Genomic DNA, 24750 nt, shown 5'->3' with positions numbered 1-24750 from the left:
CGGGTCCCTGACGTTGTGAGGCAGCAGTGCTAACAACTGTGCCACCGGAAATTCAACAGCTTTATCCAAGCCGAGTCCTGTTGCTGGCCACTTAAATGCCAGAGAGACACTTAATGTGGTGGCCCTACTACAAAGGAGGCAACATGGAGTTCTCACTCCCAAATCAGCGGATAAGACCCCCGTCGCCTGCATTAAATCTTGCCTTGAGCATCGGTGAGCAGGACGGTTGAAGGCGCCCACTTTGCTGATGATTGTGAGTTAACTGATGGGACAGTAATTTGCTGGATTAGATTTGTTCTACTTTTTGTGGACTGAATATACCTGGGTAAGTTTCCACATTGTCAAGTAGATGCCAGTTTTGTATCTGCACTGGGACCGAGCTTGGCCATGGGCACGACTGTAGTATTACATCCAGGAAGTTGAGGCCCCTTAGCCTTTGCAACATCCAGTTCCTTGAGCCATGGTTCGGTTGGAGCAGCAATTGGATGCACTTAGGAGCATGCAGGTGGCGGAAAGCGTCATAGATCGCAGTTATATAAATGTGGTCATACCCAAAGTGCAGGCAGAGAAATGGGTGACCACCAGAAAGGGCAGGCAGTCAGTGCAGGAATCCCCTGTGGTTGTCCCCCTCTCGAACAGATATACCCCTTTGGATACTGTCAGGGGGGGGGATAGCCTATCAGGGGAAAACAGCAGCAGCCAGAGCAGTGGCGCCACGGCTGGCTCTGATGTTCAGAAGGGAGGGTCAAAGCGCAGAAGAGCAATAGTAATAGGGGACTCTATAGTCAGGGGCACAGATAGGCGCTTCTGTGGACGTGAAAGAGACTCCAGGATGGTATGTTGCCTCCCTGGTGCCAGGGTCCAGGATGTCTCCGAACGGGTAGAGGGCATCCTGAAGGGGGAGGGCAAACAGGCAGAGGTCGTTGTACATATTGGTACTAACGACATAGGCAGGAAGGGGCATGAGGTCCTGCGGCAGGAAGGGGCATGAGGTCCTGCAGCAGGAGTTCAGGGAGCTAGGCAGAAAGTTAAAAGACAGGACCTCTAGGGTTGTAATCCCTGTGCCACGTGCCAGTGAGGCTAGAAATAGGAAGATAGAGCAGCTAAACACGTGGCTAAACAGTGTGACTAAAAACGTGGCTTTCTGGTGTAGGAGGGAGGGTTTCTGTTATCTGGACCACTGGGAGCTCTTCCAGGGCAGGTGTGACCTATATAAGAAGGACGGGTTGCATCTAAACTGGAGAGGCATAAATATCCTGGCCGCGAGGTTTGCCAGTGTCACACGGGAGGGTTTAAACTAGTATGGCAGGGGGGTGGGCACGGGAGCAATAGGTCAGAAGGTGAGAGAATTGAGGGCGAACTAGGGAATAAGGACAGTGGGGCTCTGAGGCAGAGCAGACAGGGAGAAGTTGCTGAACACAGCGGGTCTGGTGGCCTGAAGTGCATATGTTTTAATGCCAGAAGTATTACGGGTAAGGCAGATGAACTTAGAGCTTGGATTAGTACTTGGAACTATGATGTTGTTGCCATTACAGAGACCTGGTTGAGGGAAGGGCAGGATTGGCAGCTAAACGTTCCAGGATTTAGATGTTTCAGGCGGGATAGAGGGGGATGTAAAAGGGGTGGCGGAGTTGCACTACTGGTTAGGGAGAATATCACAGCTGTACTACGGGAGGACACCTCAGAGGGCAGTGAGGCTATATGGGTAGAGATCAGGAATAAGAAGGGTGCAGTCACAATGTTGGGGGATTACTACAGGCCTCCCAACAGCCAGCGGGAGATAGAGGAGCAGATAGGTAGACAGATTTTGGAAAAGAGTAAAAACAACAGGGTAGTGGTGATGGGAGACTTCAACTTCCCCAATATTGACTGGGACTCACTTAGTGCCAGGGGCTTAGACGGGGCATCGTTTGTAAGGAGCATCCAGGAGGGCTTCTTAAAAATGATATGTAGACAGTCCAACTAGGGAAGGGGCAGTACTGGACCTGGTATTGGGGAATGAGCCCGGCCAGGTGGTAGAAGTTTCAGTAGGGGAGCATTTCGGGAACAGTGACCACAATTCAGTAAGTTTTAAAGTGCTGGTGGACAAGGATAAGAGTGGTCCTAGGATGAATGTGCTAAATTGTTGGAAGGCTAATTATAACAATATTAGGCGGGAACTGAAGAACCTAGATTGGGGGCAGATGTTTGAGGGCAAATCAACATCTGACATGTGGGAGGCTTTCAAGTGTCAGTTGGAAGGAATTCAGGACCGGCATGTTCCTGTGAGGAAGAAGGATAAATATGGCAATTTTCGGGAACCTTGGATAACGAGAGATATTGTAGGCCTCATCAAAAAGAAAAAGGAGGCATTTGTCAGGGCTAAAAGGCTGGGAACAGACGAAGCCCGTGTGGAATATAAGGAAAGTAGGAAGGAACTTAAGCAAGGAGTCAGGAGGGCTAGAAGGGGTCACGAAAAGTCATTGGCAAATAGGGTTAAGGAAAATCCCAAGGCTTTTTACACGTACATAAAAAGCAAGAGGGTAGCCAGGGGAAGGGTTGGCCCACTGAAGGATAGGCAAGGGAATCTATGTATGGAGCCAGAGGAAATGGGCGAGGTACTAAATGAATACTTTGCATCAGTATTCACCAAAGAGAAGGAATTGGTTGATGTTGAGTCTGGGGAAGGGTGTGTAGATAGCCTGGGTCACATTGAGATCCAAAAAGACGAGGTGTTGGGTGTCTTAAAAAATATTAAGGTAGATAGGTCCCCTGGGCCTGATGGGATCTACCCCAGAATACTGAAGGAGGCTGGAGAGGAAATTGCTGAGGCCTTGACAGAAATCTTTGGATCCTCACTGTCTTCAGGTGATGTCCCGGAGGACTGGAGAATAGCCAATGTTGTTCCTCTGTTTAAGAAGGGTAGCAAGGATAATCCAGGGAACTACAGGCCAGTGAGCCTTACTTCAGTGGTAGGGAAATTACTGGAGAGAATTCTTCGAGACAGGATCTACTCCCATTTGGAAGCAAATGGACGTATTAGTGAGAGGCAGCATGGTTTTGTGAAGGGGAGGTCGTGTCTCACTAACTTGATAGAGTTTTTCGAGGAGGTCACAAAGATGATTGATGCAGGTAGGGCAGTGGATGTTGTCTATCTGGACTTCAGTAAGGCCTTTGACAAGGTCCCTCATGGTAGACTAGTACAAAAGGTGAAGTCACACGGGATCAGGGGTGAGCTGGCAAGGTGGATACAGAACTGGCTAGGTCATAGAAGGCAGAGAGTAGCAATGGAAGGATGCTTTTCTAATTGGAGGGCTGTGACCAGTGGTGTTCTGCAGGGATCAGTGCTGGGACCTTTGCTGTTTGAAAGTCAGAGAGATCTAGGAGTACAGGTCCACAGGTCACTGAAAGGGGCAACACCGGTGGAGAAGGTAGTCAAGAAGGCATATGGCATGCTAGGCTTCATTGGCCGGGGCATTGAGTATAAGAATTGGCAAGTCATGTTGCAGCTGTATAGAACCTTAGTTAGGCCACACTTGGAGTATAGTGTTCAATTCTGGTCGCCACACTACCAGAAGGATGTGGAGGCTTTAGAGAGGGTGCAGAAGAGATTTACCAGAATGTTGCCTGGTATGGAGGGCATTAGCTATGAGGAGCGGTTGAATAAACTCGGTTTATTCTCACTGGAACGAAGGAGGTTGAGGGGAGACCTGATAGAGGTCTACAAAATTCTGAGGGGCATAGACAGAGTGGATAGTCAGAGGCTTTTCCCCAGGGTAGAGGAGTCAATTACTAGGGGGCATAGGTTTAGGGTGAGCGGGGCAAAGTTTGGAGTAGATGTGCGAGGCGCGTTTTTTGCACAGGGGGTGGTGAGTGTCTGGAGCTCGCTACCGGAGGAGGTGGTGGAAGCAGGGACGATAGTGGCATTTAAGGGGCATCTTGACAAATAGATGAATAGGATGGGAATAGAGGGATACGGACCTAGGAAGTGTAGAAGATTGTAGTTTAGTCGGGCAGCATGGTCGGCACGGGCTTGGAGGGCCGAAGGGCCTGATCCTGTGCTGTACATTTCTTTGTTCTTTGTATTTCTTGATGCGATGTGGAGTGAATCAAAATAGCTGAAGATTGGCACATGTGATGCTGTGCACCTCAGAAAGAGGCTGGTATTTACTCAGTAATTCAGGTTGAAGATGTTTGCAAATCCTTCTGCTTTGTCCTTTGCACTGATGTGCTGGGCTCACCCATTGTGGATGGGAATATTTGTGGAGCTGCATCCTCTGGGTAGTTGTTGAATTTGCATGGCACAGTGGTTAGCACTGGTGCCTCACAGTGCCTGGGACCCAAGTTAATTTCCAGCCTTGGGTAACTGTGAAGATTGCACGTTCTCCCCGTGCCTACGTGAGTTTCCTCCGGGTGCTCCAGTTTTCTCCCACAATCTAAAGATTTGTGGTTAGGTGGATTGGCCATAATAAAATTGCCCCTTAGTGTCCTTGGATTTGAAGGTTAGGTGGGGTTACAAGGATAGGGTGGGGGAGTGGGCGAGGTGGGGGTGCACTTTCAGAGGGTTGGTGGAAGCATGATGGGCCGAATGGCCTCCTCCTGCACTGTAGGGAGTCTATGGAATTGTCCACAACAATTCACAACTTGATGTGGCAGGACTGCAGATCTTTGAATGTATCCTTGGGATTGCTTAGCTTTATGGCATGCTGCTTCCTCGGGTCAGAGTGCATGTCATCCTGTTGTGGCTTCATCAGGTTGGCAATTCTTTCGGCATGCCTGATGCTGCTCCTGACAAGCTCTCCTGCGTTAATGTTGAAATTGTGCTGCAACAGAATACATGCATTAAGTTGGTGATTAAGCACAGCTGACCCCAATGGGGGAGGGATTGGAAGAGTCCAAAAACCAGTTCACTCTGGGTGTCGGGGAAGAACTGGGAGAGTCTGTGACTTTACTTTGTTATCTTGGAAATAAAACTGTTTTGAGGTAGAGCTTAGCTTCAGACTCATTCTTCCACAACATACAATTAACAGAATTAACATCCTGCACTCTTGTTTGAACCAGGGTTAGTCTCCTGGCTTGTTGGTAATGGTGTAAAATGGGATTGTGCCAAACCAGGAGGTTTACAGATTGTGGCTGCATACAATTCGACTGCTACTGATGGCCCCCATAACATATTTGGATGTCCAGTTTTGAGCTGATGGTTCCGTTTTGAAACATAATGAAAGCACTGGACACTGAAGATTACGATCTTGAATGAATTGTCTCCAAAAAGCAAATGGGTTACCTCCCATTGACCTTCAAAAGCACCACCACTGGCGAGTAACCCACCACCAATACTGGAGGTCTCCATTGTCTGGAGCCTGACAGGAACATGGTCGCAGTAAGAAGAGAACAAAGGTAGGATACACTCTATGTGCTGCTCACCTCTTGGTCACCATTTCTAGGCTCAAGTCAGCAGTATGAAATTCTTTCCATTCTCCTTGGTGGGTTTGGTTGCAACACCACTTTTAAGCTCAACACCATCCAGGAAAATGGAGTCGTCTTGACTGCCATTCAACAAACACCCATTCACCATTGGGTGGTTGCAGAATGCAAGATCAATGGAATTCACAGTACAAAGTGGCTGAGCTCATTTTAACAGCATCTTCCTGCCACCATGTCCACCATCACTGAGAAGGAGATGAGTGGAAAAGTTCTGGTCCTACTAGCACTTCTCCCAATTTCCCTACAAGCCGCCTGCTATTGTGACTTGGACAGATGTTGCCATTCCTTCATCATCACTGGGCCAAAACAATAGAATCCTCATAGGGATTGCAGTGGTTTGAAAAAAAAACCCACACTAATCTCCGCCACAGCAAAGCAAATCTGGATGGACAAATATACCTCAGCAGTGTCTCCCATATCCCACAAACTGGCAAACAATTGGAACTTGGAATTTGCATGTTCCAATAAGAGGTCAAGCATGTTATTTGCATGAGGATAAAAAGGGGACTGGAGTTTTTGACTGATTATTTTTTCTTCTCCTCCCAGTTTCCAGCAAGTTGTTTTGTGTGTGGCAGCAATTGATTGGCAAGAAACAGTCCCCAGGGTTGTTCATTAACACCAAGTTCATCGCTGACAAACTACAGCATTCTAGAAATTATGGACCATCAGAATCCCTCTCCCGCTCCTTCTACAACACATTTCGTTTCTCAGAATATGATACTGGAGCTGAGTAATGAAGCATTGTATTTAAATGAGAAAATAAAGGCAATTATCTTGGCAAACACGGGCTGTGGTTAGCCAATTCAGCCAATGAGGTGGTGCAGGTACTTTTATTCAGAGCTGCAGGAAATATTTAAAAACTGAAGTGCTTATGAGATTAAAGGGAAGTTTTTTTCTGCGGATCAATACATTAATGGAAGCAACATAACCCATCGGTATGTCTAAAGTTGTGTAACCAGCAGTCTTTTCACACTCCTGTGTTTTTCCAATGTAAGTTGGAGCCTGAAATCAAGAGGCCTTTCAAGGGTCAAGTTCATTGCACTAAGTTAAAGAATTATAACTGTCTCATTTCTTGAACATGGCTAACTTGAGCCCTCACACATCTAGAAGTTCAGACTCCAAAGGTGTCGAGGGGTATGGGGAGAGCGCTGGAGCCTGGCGTTGAGATAGAGGGTCACCCTCTGTTGAATGGCAGAGCAAGCCCGAAGGGATGAATTGTCTACTCCTGCTCCTGTTTTCTATGTTTAATGGTAGTGCCATGTTTCTTTTTAAATGAATTGAATTGAAACATAGAAAATAGAAGCAGGAGGAGGCCATTTGGCCCTTCGAGCCTGCTCCGCCAATCATTATGATCATGGCTGATCCAAGTTCAATACCCTGAACCCTCCTCCTCCCCATATCCCTGATCCCTTTAGCCACAGGAGCTATATCTAATTCCTTCTTGAAATTACGCAATATTTTCGCCTCAACTACTTTTTTTGGAACAAATTCCACAGGTTCACCACTCTCTGGGTGAAGAAATTTCTCCTCACCTCAGTCATAAAAGGTTTACCCCTTATCCTCAAACTATGACCCCTAGTTCTGGACACCCCCACCATCGGGAACATTCTTTCTGAATCTACCTTGTCTAATTCTCTTTTTCTTAAGACATATAGAGTACCCAATTATTTTTTTCTAATTATAGGGCACTTTAGCGAACCCAATCCATGCACCCTGCACATCTTTTTGGGTTGTGGGGGTGGAACACACGAAGACATGGGGAGAATGGTCAAACTCTGCATAGACAGTGACCCGGGGCCAGGATCGAACCTGGGTCATCGGCGCCGCGAGACAGCAGTGCTAACCACTGCACCACCCTGCCGCCTCACCCCACCCCTGCCTAATCCTGTTAGAATTGTGTAAGTTTCTATGAGATCCCCTCTCTTCTAAACTCCAGTGAATATAATCCTAAACGATTTAGTCTCTCCTCATATGACAGTCCTGCCATCCCAGGTATCAGTCTGGTAAATCTTTGCTGCACTCCCTCCATAGCAAGAACATCCATCCTCCGATAAGGACACCAAAACCGCACCCAATACTCCAGATGTGGCATCACCATACCCTATACAATTGCAGTAAAACATCTCTATTCCTTATTTCAAATCCTCTCACTATGAAAGCCAAAATACTATTTGCCTTCTTTACTGCCTGCTGTATCTGCACGCTTACTTTCTGCGACTGATGCACGAGGACACAAAGGTCTTGCTCTGTATCCACCTCGCTCAATTTGCACCCATTCAAATAATCTGCCTTCCTATTTTTGCTACCGATGCAGATAACCTCACATTTATCAACATTATCCTGCATCTGTTCTGCATGTACCCACTCACTCAGCCTGTCCAAATCCCGCTGAAGCATCTCTGCATCTCCTCACAGCTCACCATCCCACCCAACTTTGCATCATCTGCAAATTTGGAGATAATACATTTAGTTCCCTCATCCAAATCATTAATTTATCATGTGAACAGTTGAGTCCTAGCCCAGATCCCTGCGGTACCCCACTCGTCACTGCCTGCCAATTAGAAAAAGATCCATTTATTCCAAATTTTTGCTTCCTGTCTGCTAACCAGTTTTCTATCCATCTCAAGACACTACCTGTAATCCCATGTGCTTTAACTTTACATGTTAATCTGCTTTGTGAGACCTTGTCGAAAGCCTTCTGAATGTCATGTTCTCCCTGGTCAGCCCTATGAGTTAGATCTTCAAAGAATTCTAGTAGATATGTCCAGCATGATTTTCCTTTCGTAATCCATGTTGACTTTGTCTGATATCACCACTGCTTTCCAAATGCTGTGCTATGTAATCATTGATAATGGATTCCAGCGACTTCCCTACCAACATTAGGCTTTAGGCTCACTGGTCTATAGTTCCCTGTTTTCTCTCTCCCTCCCTTTTTGAATAGTGGGGTTATATTAGCTACCCTCTAATCTGGAGGAACCATAAGACCATAAGACATAGGAGCAAAAATAGGCCACTCGGCCCATCAAGTCTGCTCCGTTATTCAATCATTGCTGATATTCTTCTCATCCACATTCCCCTGTCTACTTCACCATTCCAGATCCAAAGAATTTTGGAAAATGACCACCAATGGATCGACAATTTCTAGGGCCACTTCCTTAATTACTCTGAGATGAAGATTATCAGGCCCTGGAAATTTGTCCACCTTCAATCCCTTTAACTTCCCCCAAACCATTTATTTACTAATCCTAATTTCCTTCAGCTCCTCACTAAAACTTGTACCTATCAGAACTTCTGGTACATTATTCATGTCTTCCTTTGTGAAGACAGAAGCAAAGTATGAATTTAGTTCCTCTGCCATTTCTTTGTTCCCTGTTATGAATTCCCCCATTCTTACTGTAATAGGCCTACATTAGTTTTAAATTTTTTTCTCTTTACATACCTATAGAAACTTTATCGTCAGTTTTTATGTTCTCCGCTAGTTTACTTTCAAATTGTATTTTCCCCTTCGTAATGAATCCCTTGGTCTGCCTTTGCTGAATTTTAAATTGTTCCCAAACCTCTCATGTCTATTGCTTTTTCTTGCTAATTTGTATGCCGTTTCTTTGAATCTAATACTATCTCTAATTTCCCTTGTAAGCCATAGTTTGGCCACAGTTCCCTTTCTACTCGTGTCAAATAGGAATTAACTATTTTTGGAGTTCATCTATTAGTTCCTTGAATGCCTGCCCATTGCCTGCCGCTGTCCTTCCTTTCAGTAATGTTTCCCAGTATGTCATAGCCAGCTCATACCTCACACCATCATAATTACCTTTATTGAAGTTCAGGACCTTGGTCTCAAAATCAACTACCTCACTATTCACCTTGGTAAAGAATTCTACCATATTATGGTCACTCATCCCCAAGGGTTCTCTCACAACTAGATTGACAACTAATCCTTTCTTATTGCACAACACCCAATCCAAGATGGCTTGTACCCTTGTTGATCCCTCAACATTCTGGTCCAGAAAACCATCCCGTATATGCTCTATTATACTATGACTAATTTGAGTCACCCAATCTATATGCAGATTAAAGTCACCCATAATAACAGATGCTCCTTTATCACATGCATCGCTGATTTCCTGTCTAATGCAATTCCCAACATTACCACTGCAATTTGGTGGTCTGTATACCATCCCTATGAATGATTTTTGCCCCTTGATGTTTCTTAACTTGACCCAGACAGATTCCACATCATTTGTACTAATATCTTTTCTCAGTTTTGTCTCAATACTTTAGGTTATCTGTATAAAAACTTAATAATCACAACCCAACATCACTTTAGACAAAGAAAATCCTACCTTGACTTCTTTGGGAAATTTGACATTCCTATTAAACAATGGAAAACCAAGTGACATGGTATAGATCATCAAATAGTATTTCTTGTGAAAGGCTGCTACTGAAAAGTTTAAGTTTAATCTGGAAGTGGATAACAAATTGATCGAACAGGTATCTGTTGAAAACAAGGAAGCTGATATTTTTACCCCTATCCCAAATGGGTGTTCCAATCTTTAATTCACACTCCATAAAATGATATTAAAAACAGAAGGAGAATCCCTATGAACCTCAGGCGGTGTCTTCTTCACACTTGTGATAACCTCTGGAGTTTTCCTCTTTGCACTAACATCATCGGTGTTTGGTTTAATCGGCATTGACATTGAAACAGGTTCCAAGACCCCAAACTTACAAGCCATTCAAAGTCAGCCTTCACCTTTGGCCTAATAGCATAAGATACAGACCTTGCCTTCAAGCATTTTGCATGGCATCCTTTTATTTTCAGTTTGAGTGTAATATCTTTCATGCTCCCTAGTTCCTCATAGAACACAACAGTGTTCTTCTTTGAAATTTTCAAGAGGCGTGATTCTCCAGTGGTCATCATGTTGACTTTAGCTCAGATCAATCGAAACTTCTCCAGCCATGTTCATCCCATCAATGCCGGATAGTTTCACTTTGCAGGAATTGCAAGAAGTTGGTTTGCAGGTGCAGCAGGTAATTAAGAAGGCATATGGAATTTTGTCCTTCATTGCTTGAGGGATGGCGTTTAAAAACGGAGATTATGTTGCAGCTCTATAGGGTGCTGGTGAGGCCACTTCTGGAGTACTGTGTGCAGTTTTGGTCTCCTTACTTGAGAAAGGATGTACTGGTACTGGAGGGGGTGCAGAGGAGATTCATTAGGTTGATTCTGGAGTTGAGAAGATTGGCTTATGATGAGAGACATGAGTAGACTGGGACTATACTCATTGGAGTTTAGAAGAAAAAGGAGGGGCCTTAAAGAAGCATATAAAATTATGAAGGGAATAGATAAGATAGAAGCAGGGAGATTGTTTCCACTGGCGGGTGAAAATAGAACTAGGGAGCATAGCCTCAAACTAAGGGGGAGAAGATTTAGGACTGAGTTGAGGAGGGACTTCTTCACCCAAAGGGTTGTGAATCTGTGGAATTCCCTGCCCAATGAAGCAGTTGAGGCTACTTTGTTGAATGTTTTTAAGGCAAAGATTGATAGATTTTTGAACAGTTAAGGAATTAAGGGTTATTGTGAGCAGGTGGGTAAGTGGAGCTGAGTCCACAAAAACATCAGCCATGATCTTAAATGAATGGCGGAGCAGGCTCGAGGGGTCAGATGGCCTACTTCAGCTCCTAGTTCTTATGTTTTTCTGTTCTTACTACTTGTAGAAAATAATCTATCGTCTGCCCATTAAGTTGCACAGCTATTTCAATGAGGCCCTTGAATGGAACCACATCTCCTGAGTGTGTCTTCATCACTATCCTTGATGCACTTAAGGGAATATATTTAAATTTCTCTCTGGCATCAACGAGACTGCTGACCCAGTGTCAACCTCCATCCTTCCTGGCTGTCCACCCATAGTTGAGTGACCCAGTATTGGTGTATCGTACCAGCAATGGCTAGCTAGCATGTTTGTGATAACTCCTCCTCCGATGTGAGTTGCTTAATTTTCCTCTACCTTTTTGTACAGCATGGACATTCCACCTTTTACTTTGATTAAATTCTGCCTCGATTTGTTATTGCTTTTTATTTTTCTTAGCGCTTACTTTTTCTTCTAGCAGGCACACACTGTGACCTTTTTTTCCACAGCTTCGACCTACCATGTCTTTACACCAACATTCAGCAGCTGAATGCCCTGGCTTTGCACATGATAACATGTGCGAATGTCGAGATGCTTGGGTGTCGATTCAGCAGCCATTTTGTGTCTTTGAGTACACAAACTCAATTGCTGAGCTTCATAGGAACAATGATTTCTATGCCCTTCTACAGAGTTAGATTATTCTCAGTTGGCAAATGATTCTGTACCGCTTCGCTGCAGAGACCACAAACCAATCTGTCCCGGATAGTGTCATTCAGCACATCTCCAAAACCATAATATTCTGCAAGTCTTCCAAGTACAACTATAAATTGTGCGATTAACTCCCACTCTTGGTTTCTTCTATGAAATCTCTGGCTCTGTGCAATCTAAGGCTCTGTGCAATCAGTCAGGGTTTTGGCGAAAAGGCTGCTTGCAAATATCTACAGTCTACTTGCTGGCTCCTCAGGTTTCCCCCCTCCCAATATACTCAGGAAGGTGGGTACCATAATAACCTTATCTATTTTGTTTGCCTGCAGAAAATAGTCAAACTCTCAGAATAGGAGCTCCATCACTCTACATTTTCATCAAAGTGCCCCACGATGCAAAACCACCCCCCCACACACCATTTTTCTACTGATGGAGGTTTCCAGTACGCACACTCTGCAACCGCTTTTTCAGCAGCAACCTTGATTCCCTCACACACAAACATCAGCCTCTTATTTATCACAGACAGCTGTCTAATCTGTTCTGCAGGAAGATTATCACCACTCATGTTCACCAGGCCCGTTAGTTCTCCATAACATGTGCCACCCCGGATGAAAGGTTTTCCTTCTAGCATTTGTTTTCCCAACTTTCCTCGGTAACTTTCTTCTTCCCGAATGGCTAGCCAGCGTAGATTCGTAGTCCTCATCGCCACTTTTATGTTGTGTTTTGGAGGTGTGATTCTAGGGAGCACAGAGGTTTAAAACAACGGAGCTTTAGTTAACTGTGTGTTATCGCTTACATGGCTGTTCTTTTCTCTCATTTCCTGTGGTAGGACTTATGACATCATTTCCAGTGAATATACTAAAACAGCAGAGCTTCACTCGAGCTAATAAAAATTAATGCAAATACATAATGCGGTATCTGATAAGTCAAATAGTGGCTTGGTGATGGTATGCTTGGCTTAAAGCTTACAAGGTGTTGGATTCTAAGAAAGAGCTGTAATTAGACAGTATCTCAATTTCACAACAGTGACAATGCAGAGAAAGATAATGCTGGCTGGATTAAGTCCTACTGCCGTGGCATCTGCCCATGGGCCTGGAAGTCCGTGATCTGGCATGTATCTGCGGTGGTTGGCTGAAACCGATTACATGGTGGCAAGCTGATGGATGCAGCTGATGGGGGTTCGCCGCCAGATCACCTGCTGTTGGGGATGGGCCCAGCTCTGACGGAAGGTAGCCCCACATCACACGATGGCTGTGGAGGGACTGGCACCATACACTGTGCTAGAGTTGAAAGTTGTCTTGCAGGTTTTTAAGAAAGCTCCGCAGCTAAATCTTCAGCATTCCAAAGTCTATGGAGAAGATTCCTCCACCGCCACACAAGATCATTTGGTGGCATCAACGGGTCCAACTGCGGTTTGCGATGCCACAGTCTAGCTGGCATATCCCCTCCAGTGCTCGAGGGTGAAGAAGGGCAGGGATGATTCCCATGCTGCCATTAGGTCTCCCTGCAGGCAACCCCTTAAGTGTCCTCCCCTGAGGGACTCCGATCCGTGATGCCAATTTCGGGGATGGCTTTCTGTGCGTTGTTCGTTAAATCTTTGATCCGGAGGATTCTGAATGTTCTGCTCTACCCCTTAGTGTCAATTCAGTGAGTTTTTACACCGAGAAAACTTCTGCAAGATCCCAATGCCTCATGATTCCTAGAAGGCCAAAGGATTCTCCATGTGAGTCAAGGAAGCCACCTATAAGTCACTAGCTTTCATTTCCAGGCTACTGAAGGCACAAGTGACATGAGTGAGCTTCAGTAAATTGGGGCAGTAGAATTAAATTGAATCAAAATGTATTTAAATTATATGCAAGTGGGCGATTTAAGCATCACAATGAGCTTCTCGTCGCTCACCAAGGTTTTGCAGTTTTGTCACCTTCTCTCCACTGACCTAGCCGCAGTTTTCCCACCACCTGGAGTCTTGACACAGGGTCTGCTATGCAATTCTCCATACCCACCCACAATCTTGGATTCCTCATTATCCAGTCCTGTATTTGGGACTTGTGTGGAACAAGAGCCAGCGGTCAGGTGCCATTGAATATACAGCATAGAAACAGGCCATTGAGCCCTACTGGTCTACGCTGGTGTTTATACTCTACATGAACCTTCCATCCCTCCTCATCTAAATCTAAAGCATAACCTTTAATTCTCCTCCCCCTCATGTTTATCTAACTTTCCATTGAATGCATCTCTGCCACTCTCCTGAATTACTCCATGGGGGTCGCGAGTTTGACATTCGAACTATGTGGCTAAAAAAGTTTCTCCTCTGTTTCCTATTTGATGTATTAGTGACAATCTTACATTTATAGCCCCCTGTGTTGGTCTGCTCCATAATGCAAACATTTTGTCTATGTTTACATTATTAAACCTTTTCATAATCTCATCCACTTCTACCATGTGACCCCTTGGTTTTCTCTCTCTCATTTGGAGAGTAAAGACTCCCAGTCTGTTCAGTCTTTATAATTGGTACTGTATAACCCCAGTTCCCAGGTCAATGGTGAGAGCATGTTCAAAAGAAAATCAATTCCCAATCTCTGTGGGATTAGAGGTTATGTTAACAGAAAATGAAAATAAAATAAATAAGACCAGAAGACATAGGAGCAGAATTAGGCCACTCGGCCCATTGTGTCTGCTCCGCCATTCAACCATTTGCTGATATTTTTCTCACCCCATTCTCCTGCCCTCTCCCCATAACCCCTGATCCCGACGGATCAGTTGAATTTATCGGATTGCTTGTCAATCCTTTGATAAGGTGCCTCGTGGCAGACTGGTACAAAAGTTGAAGTCACACGGGATCAGAGGTGAGGTGTTAAGCTGGATATAGAACAAGGGCAGCACGGTGGCGTAAGTGGTTAGCACGGTTGCCTCATGGTGCTGAGGTCCCAGGTTCGATCCCGGCTCTGGGTCACTGTCCGTGTGGAGTTTGCACACCGTGTTTGCGTGGGTTTCGTCCCCACAACCCAAAAGATGTGCAGGGTAGGTGGATTGGCCACACTAAATTGCCCCCAATTGGTAAAAATGAATTGGATACTCTAAATATTTTTTTTAAAAAGATGAATACTGAACTGGCTCGGTCACAGAAGGAAAAGGATAGCAGTAGAAGGGTGTTTTTCTGCAAAGGAGGTTGTGACTTGTGGTGTTCCACAGGGATCTGTGCTGGGGCCTCTGTTGTTTGTAGTGTACATAAACGATTTGGAGAAAAATGTAGCTGGTCTGATCAGTAAGTTTGTGGATGACACCATGCGGCAGATAGTGTTGAGGATTGTCAGAAGATACCGCAGGACATAGATAGGTTGGAGACTTGGGCAGAAAAATGGCAAATGGAGTTTAATCTGGACAAATGCGAGATAATGCATTTTGGTAGGTCTACCATAGAGGGGAAATATACCGTAAATGGCAAAACTCTTAGGAATATAGAAAGCTAGAGAGATCTGGGCGTGCAGGTGCACAGATCTTTGAAGGTGGCAACACAAGTGGACAAGGTAGTCAAGAAAGAATACTGAATGCTTGCCTTCATTGGAAGGCTTGGTGTGGAGATGCCGGCATTGGACTGGGGTGAACCCACCTCTTCATTCACCTGAGGAAGGAGCAGTGTTCCGAAAGCTCGTGATTTGAAACAAACCTGTTGGACTTTAACCTGGTGTTGTAAGACTTCTTACTGTTCATTGGCAGGGGCATCGATATAAAAGCAAGTCATGCGACAGTTGGTAAGGCAGCACTTGGAATATTGCGCACAATTCTGGTCGCCACACTACCAGAAGGATGTGGAGGCTTTGGAGAGGGTGCAGAGGAGGTTTACCAGGATGTTGCCTGGTCTGGAAGGTGTTAGCTATGTGGAGAGGTTGAATAGACTCGGACTGTTTTCATTAGAAAGACAGAGGTTGAGGGGTGACCTGATAAGAGGTCTACAAGATTATGAGGGGCATGGATAGAGTGGATGGGCAGGCACGCTTTCCCAGGGTGGAGGCGTCAGTCACCAAGGGGCATTTGTTTAAGGTACGTGGGGTAAGGTTTAGAGGAGACGTGTGAGGCAGGTTTTTTGCGCAGAGGGTGGTGAGTGCCTGGAACGCGTTGCCAGGGGAGGTTGTGGAAACAGATACATTAACATTAATGTGGGCAGCACGGTAGCATTGTGGATAGCACAATTGCTTCACAGCTCCAGGGTCCCAGGTTCGATTCCCGGCTTGGGTCACTGTCTGTGCGGAGTCTGCACATTCTCCCCGTGTGTGCGTGGGTTTCCTCCGGGTGCTCCGGTTTCCTCCCACAGTCCAAAGATGTGCGTGTTAGGTGGATTGGCCATGCTAAATTGCCCATAGTGTCCAAAATTGCCCTTAGTGTTGGGTGGGGTTACTGGGTTATGGGGATAGGGTGGCGGTGTGGACTTTGGGTGGGGTGCTCTTTCTAAGAGCCGGTGCAGACTCGATGGGCCGAATGGTCTCCTTCGGCACTGTAAATTCTATGAACAGTGTTCAAAAGGCATCTTGACTAATATATGGATAAGATGGGTAGAGGGATAAGGCACAAGAAGTGCTGAGGGTTTCGGCCAAGGTTGGTATCATGACCGGTGCAGGCTTGGAGGGCTGAAGGGCCTGTTCCTGTGCTGTATTATTCTTTGTTCTTTGTAACCCGGAAGCAAACCCAGAATTTAGACTAAGATCCACCATGTGCATTTCGCCAAACTTCAACTTCGCCATAACAGTGAGGACATGGAGAACAATGACTTTAAATTTCTAGTATTGTGCAGTTTTATGCCAATTTTGCATTTTCCTTGCGGCTTAATGTGTAAATATATTTCTTTGTGTATGGTAAACCATAAAAGCTGGAATGGTCACACGTTTAATGCAAGCATTCACTGATTGGAAGAGATGGTAATGTCACTGAGACCTGGGTTAGTGCCCTGGGGATATGGGATCAAATCCTACCACCGCAGAATTTAAATTCAATTAGTTAAACTTGGAATTCAAAGCTAGTCACAGTAAAAACCCATCTTGTTCACTAATGTTCCTTGGAGAGGAAATCTGCTATCTTTACCAGTTGTGGCCTACATGTGACTCCAAAATGACCAAGCAAGCCACTCTGTTCAAGGGCATTGCCAGTGATGTCCACATCCCAGTTAAGAATTTTTAAAACTTAGTCAAGCAAAGATGGTGTCTAAATCCTGGACTATGAAATTATCTGATCGTTTTGTCTTTAGGTCACACTCAAATGATTCCTGTTGGGCTTAGTTTGGTGTCCACTGTTTACTGGGCATGAAGAATGATCATTCACATAAGGTTCAAAAAAGGAGTCAACAAAAGGAGTTGGAAACGTATTCCTGTAAAATTCAGTACCTTCAGGAAGAGGGTGAAAAAAGACTCCCATCTTGTGCTACGTTTAGTGTGTGACTTTGCATATCCCAATAATCCTTTTGTCATTCTCAACAGTGTGAACACTTCTCCACCACGATCTCCCCTTGTAGCACGCACCATTACTGCGAAAGTCGAGGTAGGTCAGGTATTTGCGTTGATGACTTCAAATGTTTAGGTACAGGAGTTATTTATATTTCTATTCTATGATTAGAATATGGGATCTTGTATAGTTTCAGAAAAAGAGCATAAAGTCTTGAAAGTGCTTGCTATGTCTCTAGTAATTGAAACCTCAACCTCAATATATGTGTGTGCAGAATCCATTTATTTGGGGATTCAAAGCATTAAACAAATAGTATTGACGGGTAATTTTGTCCTCTATTTGCTAGTTGTCTGTATATTTTCTCTGAATTTTCTGATTGGATCGTTTTGTTTTTCAATACTTATTAAGAAATGACAAATTAATCCGTTTTCCTGGTGCTTTTTAAAAATATATATATTTATTAAAGTTTTTTAACAACACAATTTTTTCCCCTTACAAACGATAACCCCCCCCCCCCCGTAACAAAATAACACAAAATCGCACTGAGCAAGATATATACATGGCAAAATGGTATATTTACATAGCTTTGTACACTGGCTCTCGCCCGCACGTGCCAGTTTCCCCCACCCTCCATGTTATCTCCTGCTCATCCATCCCCTCAAACAATCTCTCGTTTCCCCTCCCCCCCCCCAGGGTTGCTGCTGCTGCTGACCGACCTTCCTCTAACGCTCCGCGAGGTAGTCTAGGAACGGTTGCCACCGCCTGTAGAACCCCTGCGCAGACCCTCTCAAGGCAAACTTAATCCTCTCCAGCTTTATGAACCCAGCCATGTCGTTTATCCAGGCCTCCACGCTGGGGGGCTTCGCCTCCTTCCACATTAGCAAGATCCTTCGCCGGGCTACTAGGGACGCAAAGGCCAGAATGCCGGCCTCTTTCGCCTCCTGCACTCCCGGCTCATCCACTACTCCGAATATTGCAAGCCCCCAGCTTGGCTTGACCCGGACTTTCACCACCTGAGATATTGCTCCCGCCACTCCTCTCCAGAACCCTCCAGTGCCGGGCATGATCAAAACATGTGGACATGGTTCGCCGGACTCCCTGAACACCTTGCACATCTGTCCTCTACCCCAAAGAACCTACTCAACCTCGCCCCCGTCAAGTGCGCTCTGTGAACCACCTTAAATTGTATCAGGCTCAGCCTGGCCCATGAGGAGGAGGAATTAACCCTACCCAGGGCATCAGCCCACAAACCTTCCTCGATCTCCTCCCCCAACTCCTCCTCCCATTTACCCTTCAACTCTTCTGCTAGGGCTTCCCCCTCTTCTTTCATCTCTTGGTGTATTGCCGAAACCTTGCCCTCCCCGACCCATACACCCGAGATCACCCTGTCTTGAATTTCTTGTGCCGGGAGCAACGGGAATTCCCTGATCTGTCGCCTCACAAAAGCCCTCACCTGCATATATCTAAATGCATTTCCAGGGGGTAACTCAAACTTCTCCTCCAGTGCCCCTAGGCTCGCAAATGTCCCGTCAATGAACAGGTCCCCCATTCTTCTAATCCCCGCCCGATGCCAGCCCTGGAACCCCCCGTCCATCCTCCCCGGGACAAACCGGTGGTTACCCCTGATCGGGGACCACACCGAGGCTCCCACTGCACCCCTGTGCCGTCTCCACTGGCCCCAGATCCTTAACATTGCCGCCACCACCGGGCTCGTGGTATACTTTGATGGCGAGAGCGGCAGCGGTGCCGTCACCAACACCCCCAAGCTCGTTCCTTTACAGGACGCCATCTCCATCCTCTTCCATGCCGCCCCCTCTCCCTCCATGACCCACTTGCGGATCATCGCCACATTTGCTGCCCAGTAGTAGCTCCCCAGGTTTGGCAGCGCCAGCCCTCCTCGGTCCCTACTGCATTCCAGGAACCCTCTCCTTACCCTCGGGGTCTTATTCGCCCACACAAACCCCATAATACTCCTACCTACTCTCTTGAAAAAGCCCTTGGTGATCACGTTGGGAAGGCACTGAAACACAAACAAAAACCTCGGAAGGACCACCATTTTGACCGACTGCACTCTACCCGCCAACTAGAGCGGCAACATGTCCCATCTTTTGAAGTCCACCTCCATTTGGTCCACCAACCTCGTCAGATTCAATTTGTGTAGGGCCCCCCAACTCCTGGCTATCTGGATCCCCAGATACCGAAAGCTCCCAACTGCCCTCCTCAGCGGTAGGTCCCCTATCCCTCTTTCTTGGTCCCCTGCCTGTAGTACAAAAAGCTCACTCTTCCCTACATTGAGCTTATAGCCCGAGAACTCCCCAAACTCCCTCAGAGTCTGCATGACCTCCACCATCCGCTCCATTGGGTCCGCCACGTACAGCAGCAGGTCATCCGCGTATAGCGATACCCGATGCTCTTCTCCCCCGCGGACCACCCCCCTCCATTTATTAGACTCCCTCAGTGATATGGCCAAGGGTTCGATCGCCAATGCAAATGACAGGGGGGGCACCCCTGCCTCGTTCCTCGTTACAGCCAAAAGTACTCCGACCTCTGCCGGTTCGTCACCACACTCGCCACCGGGGCGCTGTAAAGGAGCTTAACCCAGCTAATAAACCCTCCCCCGAACTCAAACCTACGCAACACCTCCCAGAGGTACTCCCACTCTACTCGGTCAAAGGCCTTTTCCGCGTCCATAGCTGCCACTATCTCCGCCTCTCCCTCCTCCGATGTCATCATTATCACGTTTAAGAGCCGCCGCACATTGGTATTTAATTGCCTGCCCTTTACGAATCCCGTCTGGTCCTCATGAATCACCCCTGGGACACAGTCCTCAATCCTCGTGGCCAGCACTTTTGCCAATAACTTAGCGTCCACATAAGGAGCAAAATCGGCCTGTACGATCCACATTGCAGTAGTTCCTTGTCTCGCTTCAGAATCAAGGAAATTGTCGCCTCCGACATTGTCGGGGGCAGGGTCCCCCCCTCTCTTGCCTCGTTAAAGGTCCTCACTAGTAGCAGGGTCAACAGGTCCACATACTTTCTGTAGAACTCCACCGGGAACCCGTCCGGCCCCGGGGCCTTCCCCGCCTGCATGCTCCCCAAACCCTTACTCAGCTCCTCCAACCCGATTGGTGCCCCCAAACCAGCCACCTCTTGCTCCTCCACCCTCGGGAACCGCAGTTGGTCTAGGAATCGTCTCATACCCTCTTCCCCCGCTGGGGGCTGGGATCTGTACAGCTCTTCATAGAAGGCCTTGAATACCTTGTTTATTTTTGTTGCACTCTGAACCGTGGCTCCCCCTCCATCTTTGATTCCCCCATTTCCCTCGCTGCTGTCCTCTTACGGAGCTGGTATGCCAGCATCCGACTGACCTTTTCCCCGTACTCGTAGGTCGCCCCCTGCGCCTTCCTCCACTGTGCCTCAGCCTTCCCCGTGGTCAACAGGTCAAACTCCGTCTGAAGCCGTCGCCTTTCCCCAAGTAATTTTTCCTCCGGGGCCTCTGCGTATCTCCTGTCCACTCGCAAAATCTCCCCCACTAACCTCTCCCTTTCCATGCCCTCTGTCTTCTCCCTATGAGCCCTGATGGAGATTAGCTCTCCCCTGATCACCGCCTTCAACGCCTCCCATACCACCCCCACTCGCACCTCTCCGTTGTCGTTGGCCTCCAAGTACCTTTCGATACACCCCCTCACCTTCCCGCACACCACCTCATCTGCCAGCAGTCCCACGTACAGCCACCACAGCGGGCGTTGGTCCCTCTCCTCTCCCAGCCCCATTTCCACCCAGTGCGCGGCATGGTCCGAAACGGCTATGGCCGAATACTCCGTCCCCTCCACCCTCTGGATGAGCGCTCTGCCCAGAACAAAGAAATCTATCCGGGAGTAGGCCTTGTGCACGTGGGAAAAGAAAGAACATTCCCTGGCCTGCAGTCTTGCAAACCTCCATGGGTCCACTCCCCCCATCTGATCCATAAACCCCCTGAGCACCTTGGCCGCCGCCGGCCTCTTTCCCGTCCTTGATCTGGAGCGGTCTAGTGCTGGATCCAGCACTGTGTTGAAGTCCCCTCCCATTATCAGTCCTCCTACCGCCAGGTCCGGAATGTGCCCCAACATGCGCTTCATGAATCCAGCATCATCCCAGTTCGGGGCGTATACATTTACCAACACCACCCACATCCCTTGCAACCTACCACTCACCATCACATATCTCCCTCCATTATCCACTACGATAGTCTTGGCCTCAAATGACACATGCTTTCCCACCAGAATTGCCACCCCTCTATTTTTTGCGTCCAGTCCCGAGTGAAATACCTGTCCTACCCATCCCCTTCTTAACCTAACCTGGTCCGCCACCTTCAGGTGTGTCTCTTGGAGCATAGCCACGTCTGCCTTCAGTCCCTTCAAGTGCGCGAATACTCGAGCCCTCTTCACCGGCCCATTCAGGCCCCTCATGTTCCACGTTATCAGCCGGATTGGAGGGGCTCTCACCCCCCCCCCCCTCTCACCCCCCCCCCCCCCCCCCCCCAGCCGACTAGCCATCTCCTTTTCTGGGCCAATCCCGTGTTCGCGTCTCCCTCACCCTACAGTCCCCCAGCCGGGGGACCTCCGTCCCGACCACCTCTTCTGTGTCCCATCCCCTTTCGGCCAGTGCAGCAGCAACCCTTCCCCCCCCCCTTCCCCCTCCCCTCCCCCCGCCTTCCCCCCCCCCCCCCTCCCCCCGCTAGATCCCTGTCTAGCTTTTTTGCTCCCCCCATATCACTCCCGTAAGTCAGCTGACACCTGCTGACCCCGGCTTCCCCCGCCATCCCTTTGGTCCCCCCGTGTGGGAGTCTCCCCATCAATATACATTCCTTTGTTCCCCTTCCCGCCTTTCTTCCCGCGCGCGGGAAAAAAAACCCGCGCTTTCCAAAGCCTGCCCCGCCCCCTCTGGCGCCTAGTCTCTCTCCCCCAGCCCATATAACATTCCCTGCGCGTGATTGACCCCCTATATACAACAACCATCATACTTCAACCCTCAAACACCCCCCACCCTCACAAACCCTCAATTAGAGTCCAATTTTTCAGTTTGTATAAAGGTCCACGCCTCTTCGGGTGTTTCGAAGTAGTGGTGTTGGCCATTATGTGTAACCCACAGTCTCGCTGGCTGCAACATTCCAAATTTCACTCCTTTCCGATGCAGCACCGCTTTGGCCCGGTTGAAACCCGCTCTCCGCTTAGCGACCTCCGTGCTCCAGTCCGGATATATTCTGATCTCCTCATTGTCCCACTTGCTGCTCAGCTCCTTCTTGGCCCATTTCAGGACCCTCTCTCTGTCCGTAAACCGGTGAAATCTCACCACCATCGCCCTTGGCGGCTCATTTGCCTCGGACTTCCTCGCCAGCACCCGGTGCGCCCCTTCCAGCTCCAGCAACCCCGGGGGGGCCTCCGCGCCCATCAGCGCCCCTATCATTGTGCCCGCATATGCCGCGGCGTCGGCCCCCTCCACTCCTTCTGGGAGACCCAGGATCCTCAGATTATTTCTCCTCGACCTGTTCTCCAGGTCTTCGAGTCTCCCCGCCCACGTCTTGTGTAGCGCCTCGTGCCGCTCCACTTTCACCGCCAAGCCCAAGAGCTCGTCCTCATTCTCACTCACTTTTTCCTGGATCTCCTGGATCTTCATCTCGTGGGCTTTCTGGGTTGCCCCAAGTCCTTCAATTATTGCCAACATAGGCGCCACCATCTCCTTACGCAGCTCCTCGAAGCAGCGCTTGATGAATTCCTGCATCTCCTCTTTGTCCCCGGCCGCCGCCATTTTGCTTGTTTTCCCTCTCTTCCCCCGCTGCTCCAATGCCACTTTTTTGGCCGTTTCGCTGCGGGTCCGGTCCATACAAGTTAGTGGGGGACCTCTCTCCTCTCTTCCCCACGGGTTGGTTGTAAAAAAAAATATTCCGTTGGGGCTCTTCTATCGAGCCTGAAAGTCCATGTTCGCGGGAGCTGCCGAATCGTGTGGCTTAGCTCCGCATAGCCGCAACCGGAAGTCGTTTTCCTGGTGCTTACTATCGTAATATAATAGACAGGGGTCAAGGGAAGTGTGTAGCCATTCAAGAAAGCAACTTCAGTGTTGTCACTGGGACTGTAGTGGCATGTGATCATTGATTAGTGAAACATTTTGTACATTCAGCAGGTTAATTATGGGCTTTGCCCTTCCAAACGTGGAAGTAGCTGTAGAGACGATAACCACGAGGGTGAATAGTATTTATAGCGAACGTTAATAGTGGAGTTGTCAGATTAGAACTGTGGAAGCAATGTATTGCACAAGAGTAAAGTGAGTTGTTTTATACAAGAATTCTCTCTGCTTTATTGGTACCAATTCATTTATTAGGCCTAATGACAACATTGTACTTTGTTCAAGGTGTAAAATTAACACTGTGAGATTCATCTTGAATGGGAATAAGGGCTGAGTCGAGAATGATTTATTTTTTTCAGGATTCTTTTCATTGGATGGTGATCAGAACTCTGATTAATTGTCTTGCTTGTCATCCCGGTAGCACAGAAGTAGATTGTGCGACTTCCTGTGGAATTACGCATGTTAGAAAGTGGACAATCGGACATCAGACGAGCACAATCATAGATTCAGCTCCAATACTCCATCAGTCAGATTATCTGGCATCACTCACTGAGCGACACAGCAAAGGTTCAGACTCCTGGTGGGAGAGCAGGGTAGAATAAAATGCTTAACATAGACAAAAGTGGAGCTGAAAGATGCTAAAGTTAATCACCCTTTTTTAAAAATTCAATGGGCAGGTGTGATGTGAGAACCTATATATCATCACGGATCACTGTCTTTCGGAAATATTGTAAATGGCAATTAAAGCAGGAAAAGAAAATAATGCCAAGATGCCCACTATAAATTGAGGCTGGTGATTTTGAACCTTGTAATTACAGATTTTTTGCATTTTTGTATATTTTTTAAAATCTGTTCTGGGTATAACCTACAGCAAACTAACTACCATTTAGATGTGATTATAGTAATTCAGAATACTAACGCACCAGATTAAAACTTGATGAAATTTTCTGGATAGTTTTCACTAGAGCCCAGTGTTAATTTGCTGCACATTCCTCTGTCTTTTCAGAACCCAAGCACCATGCACTCATCCAGTCGATCATAGTCATGGATTCTCACTCCTGTTGAGATAGTTTTGTGGTAAGTTTACAATTGTTTCACTTGTTTTCTGTTGTGTCCGCCTCTGTCATAATGAGGATGAGGTTAGGGTTAATCTATTTTCTTTTTTTTTTTTAAATTTCTTCTCTTCCTATTAGACTCATTGTTGTGCAGCATAAAAAGAGGCCATTCAGCCCATCCGGCCTGTGCTGGCTCTTTGGAAGAGCTATCCAATAAGCCTCCCTCCCCTGTTCTTTCCCCACTGCCCTGTAAAGCTTTCCAAGCTTTCAAGCTCATATCAACTTGCTGTTTTCTTCACTTTCTTCGGCTCCTCGTGCCCATTTCCCATTTAATAAAGTCAAATTGTAAGGTTGTGATTGGGGAGTTCC

The 24750-nt window shown here is 47.2% G+C and overlaps 1 protein-coding gene across 1 annotated transcript in view; it reads left to right on the top strand.

Annotated features, from left to right (window-relative positions):
- ophn1 (oligophrenin 1) overlaps positions 1 to 24750 on the top strand; it is a 230177-nt gene that overhangs the window by 190384 nt on the left and 15043 nt on the right. The window contains exons 23-24 of the mRNA XM_072505810.1: positions 17261 to 17321; positions 24333 to 24403. Of these exons, the coding sequence (XP_072361911.1) occupies positions 17261 to 17321; positions 24333 to 24368 (97 nt within the window). The 3' untranslated portion in view covers positions 24369 to 24403. The remainder of the gene's footprint in view (positions 1 to 17260; positions 17322 to 24332; positions 24404 to 24750) is intronic.

This window comes from Scyliorhinus torazame, chromosome 5 (assembly GCF_047496885.1).
Source record: "Scyliorhinus torazame isolate Kashiwa2021f chromosome 5, sScyTor2.1, whole genome shotgun sequence".
NCBI classification, from domain to species: Eukaryota; Metazoa; Chordata; class Chondrichthyes; order Carcharhiniformes; family Scyliorhinidae; genus Scyliorhinus; species Scyliorhinus torazame.
The sequence above is the reverse complement of the archived record's forward strand: the minus strand, read 5'-3'. Positions and strand labels throughout refer to the sequence as shown.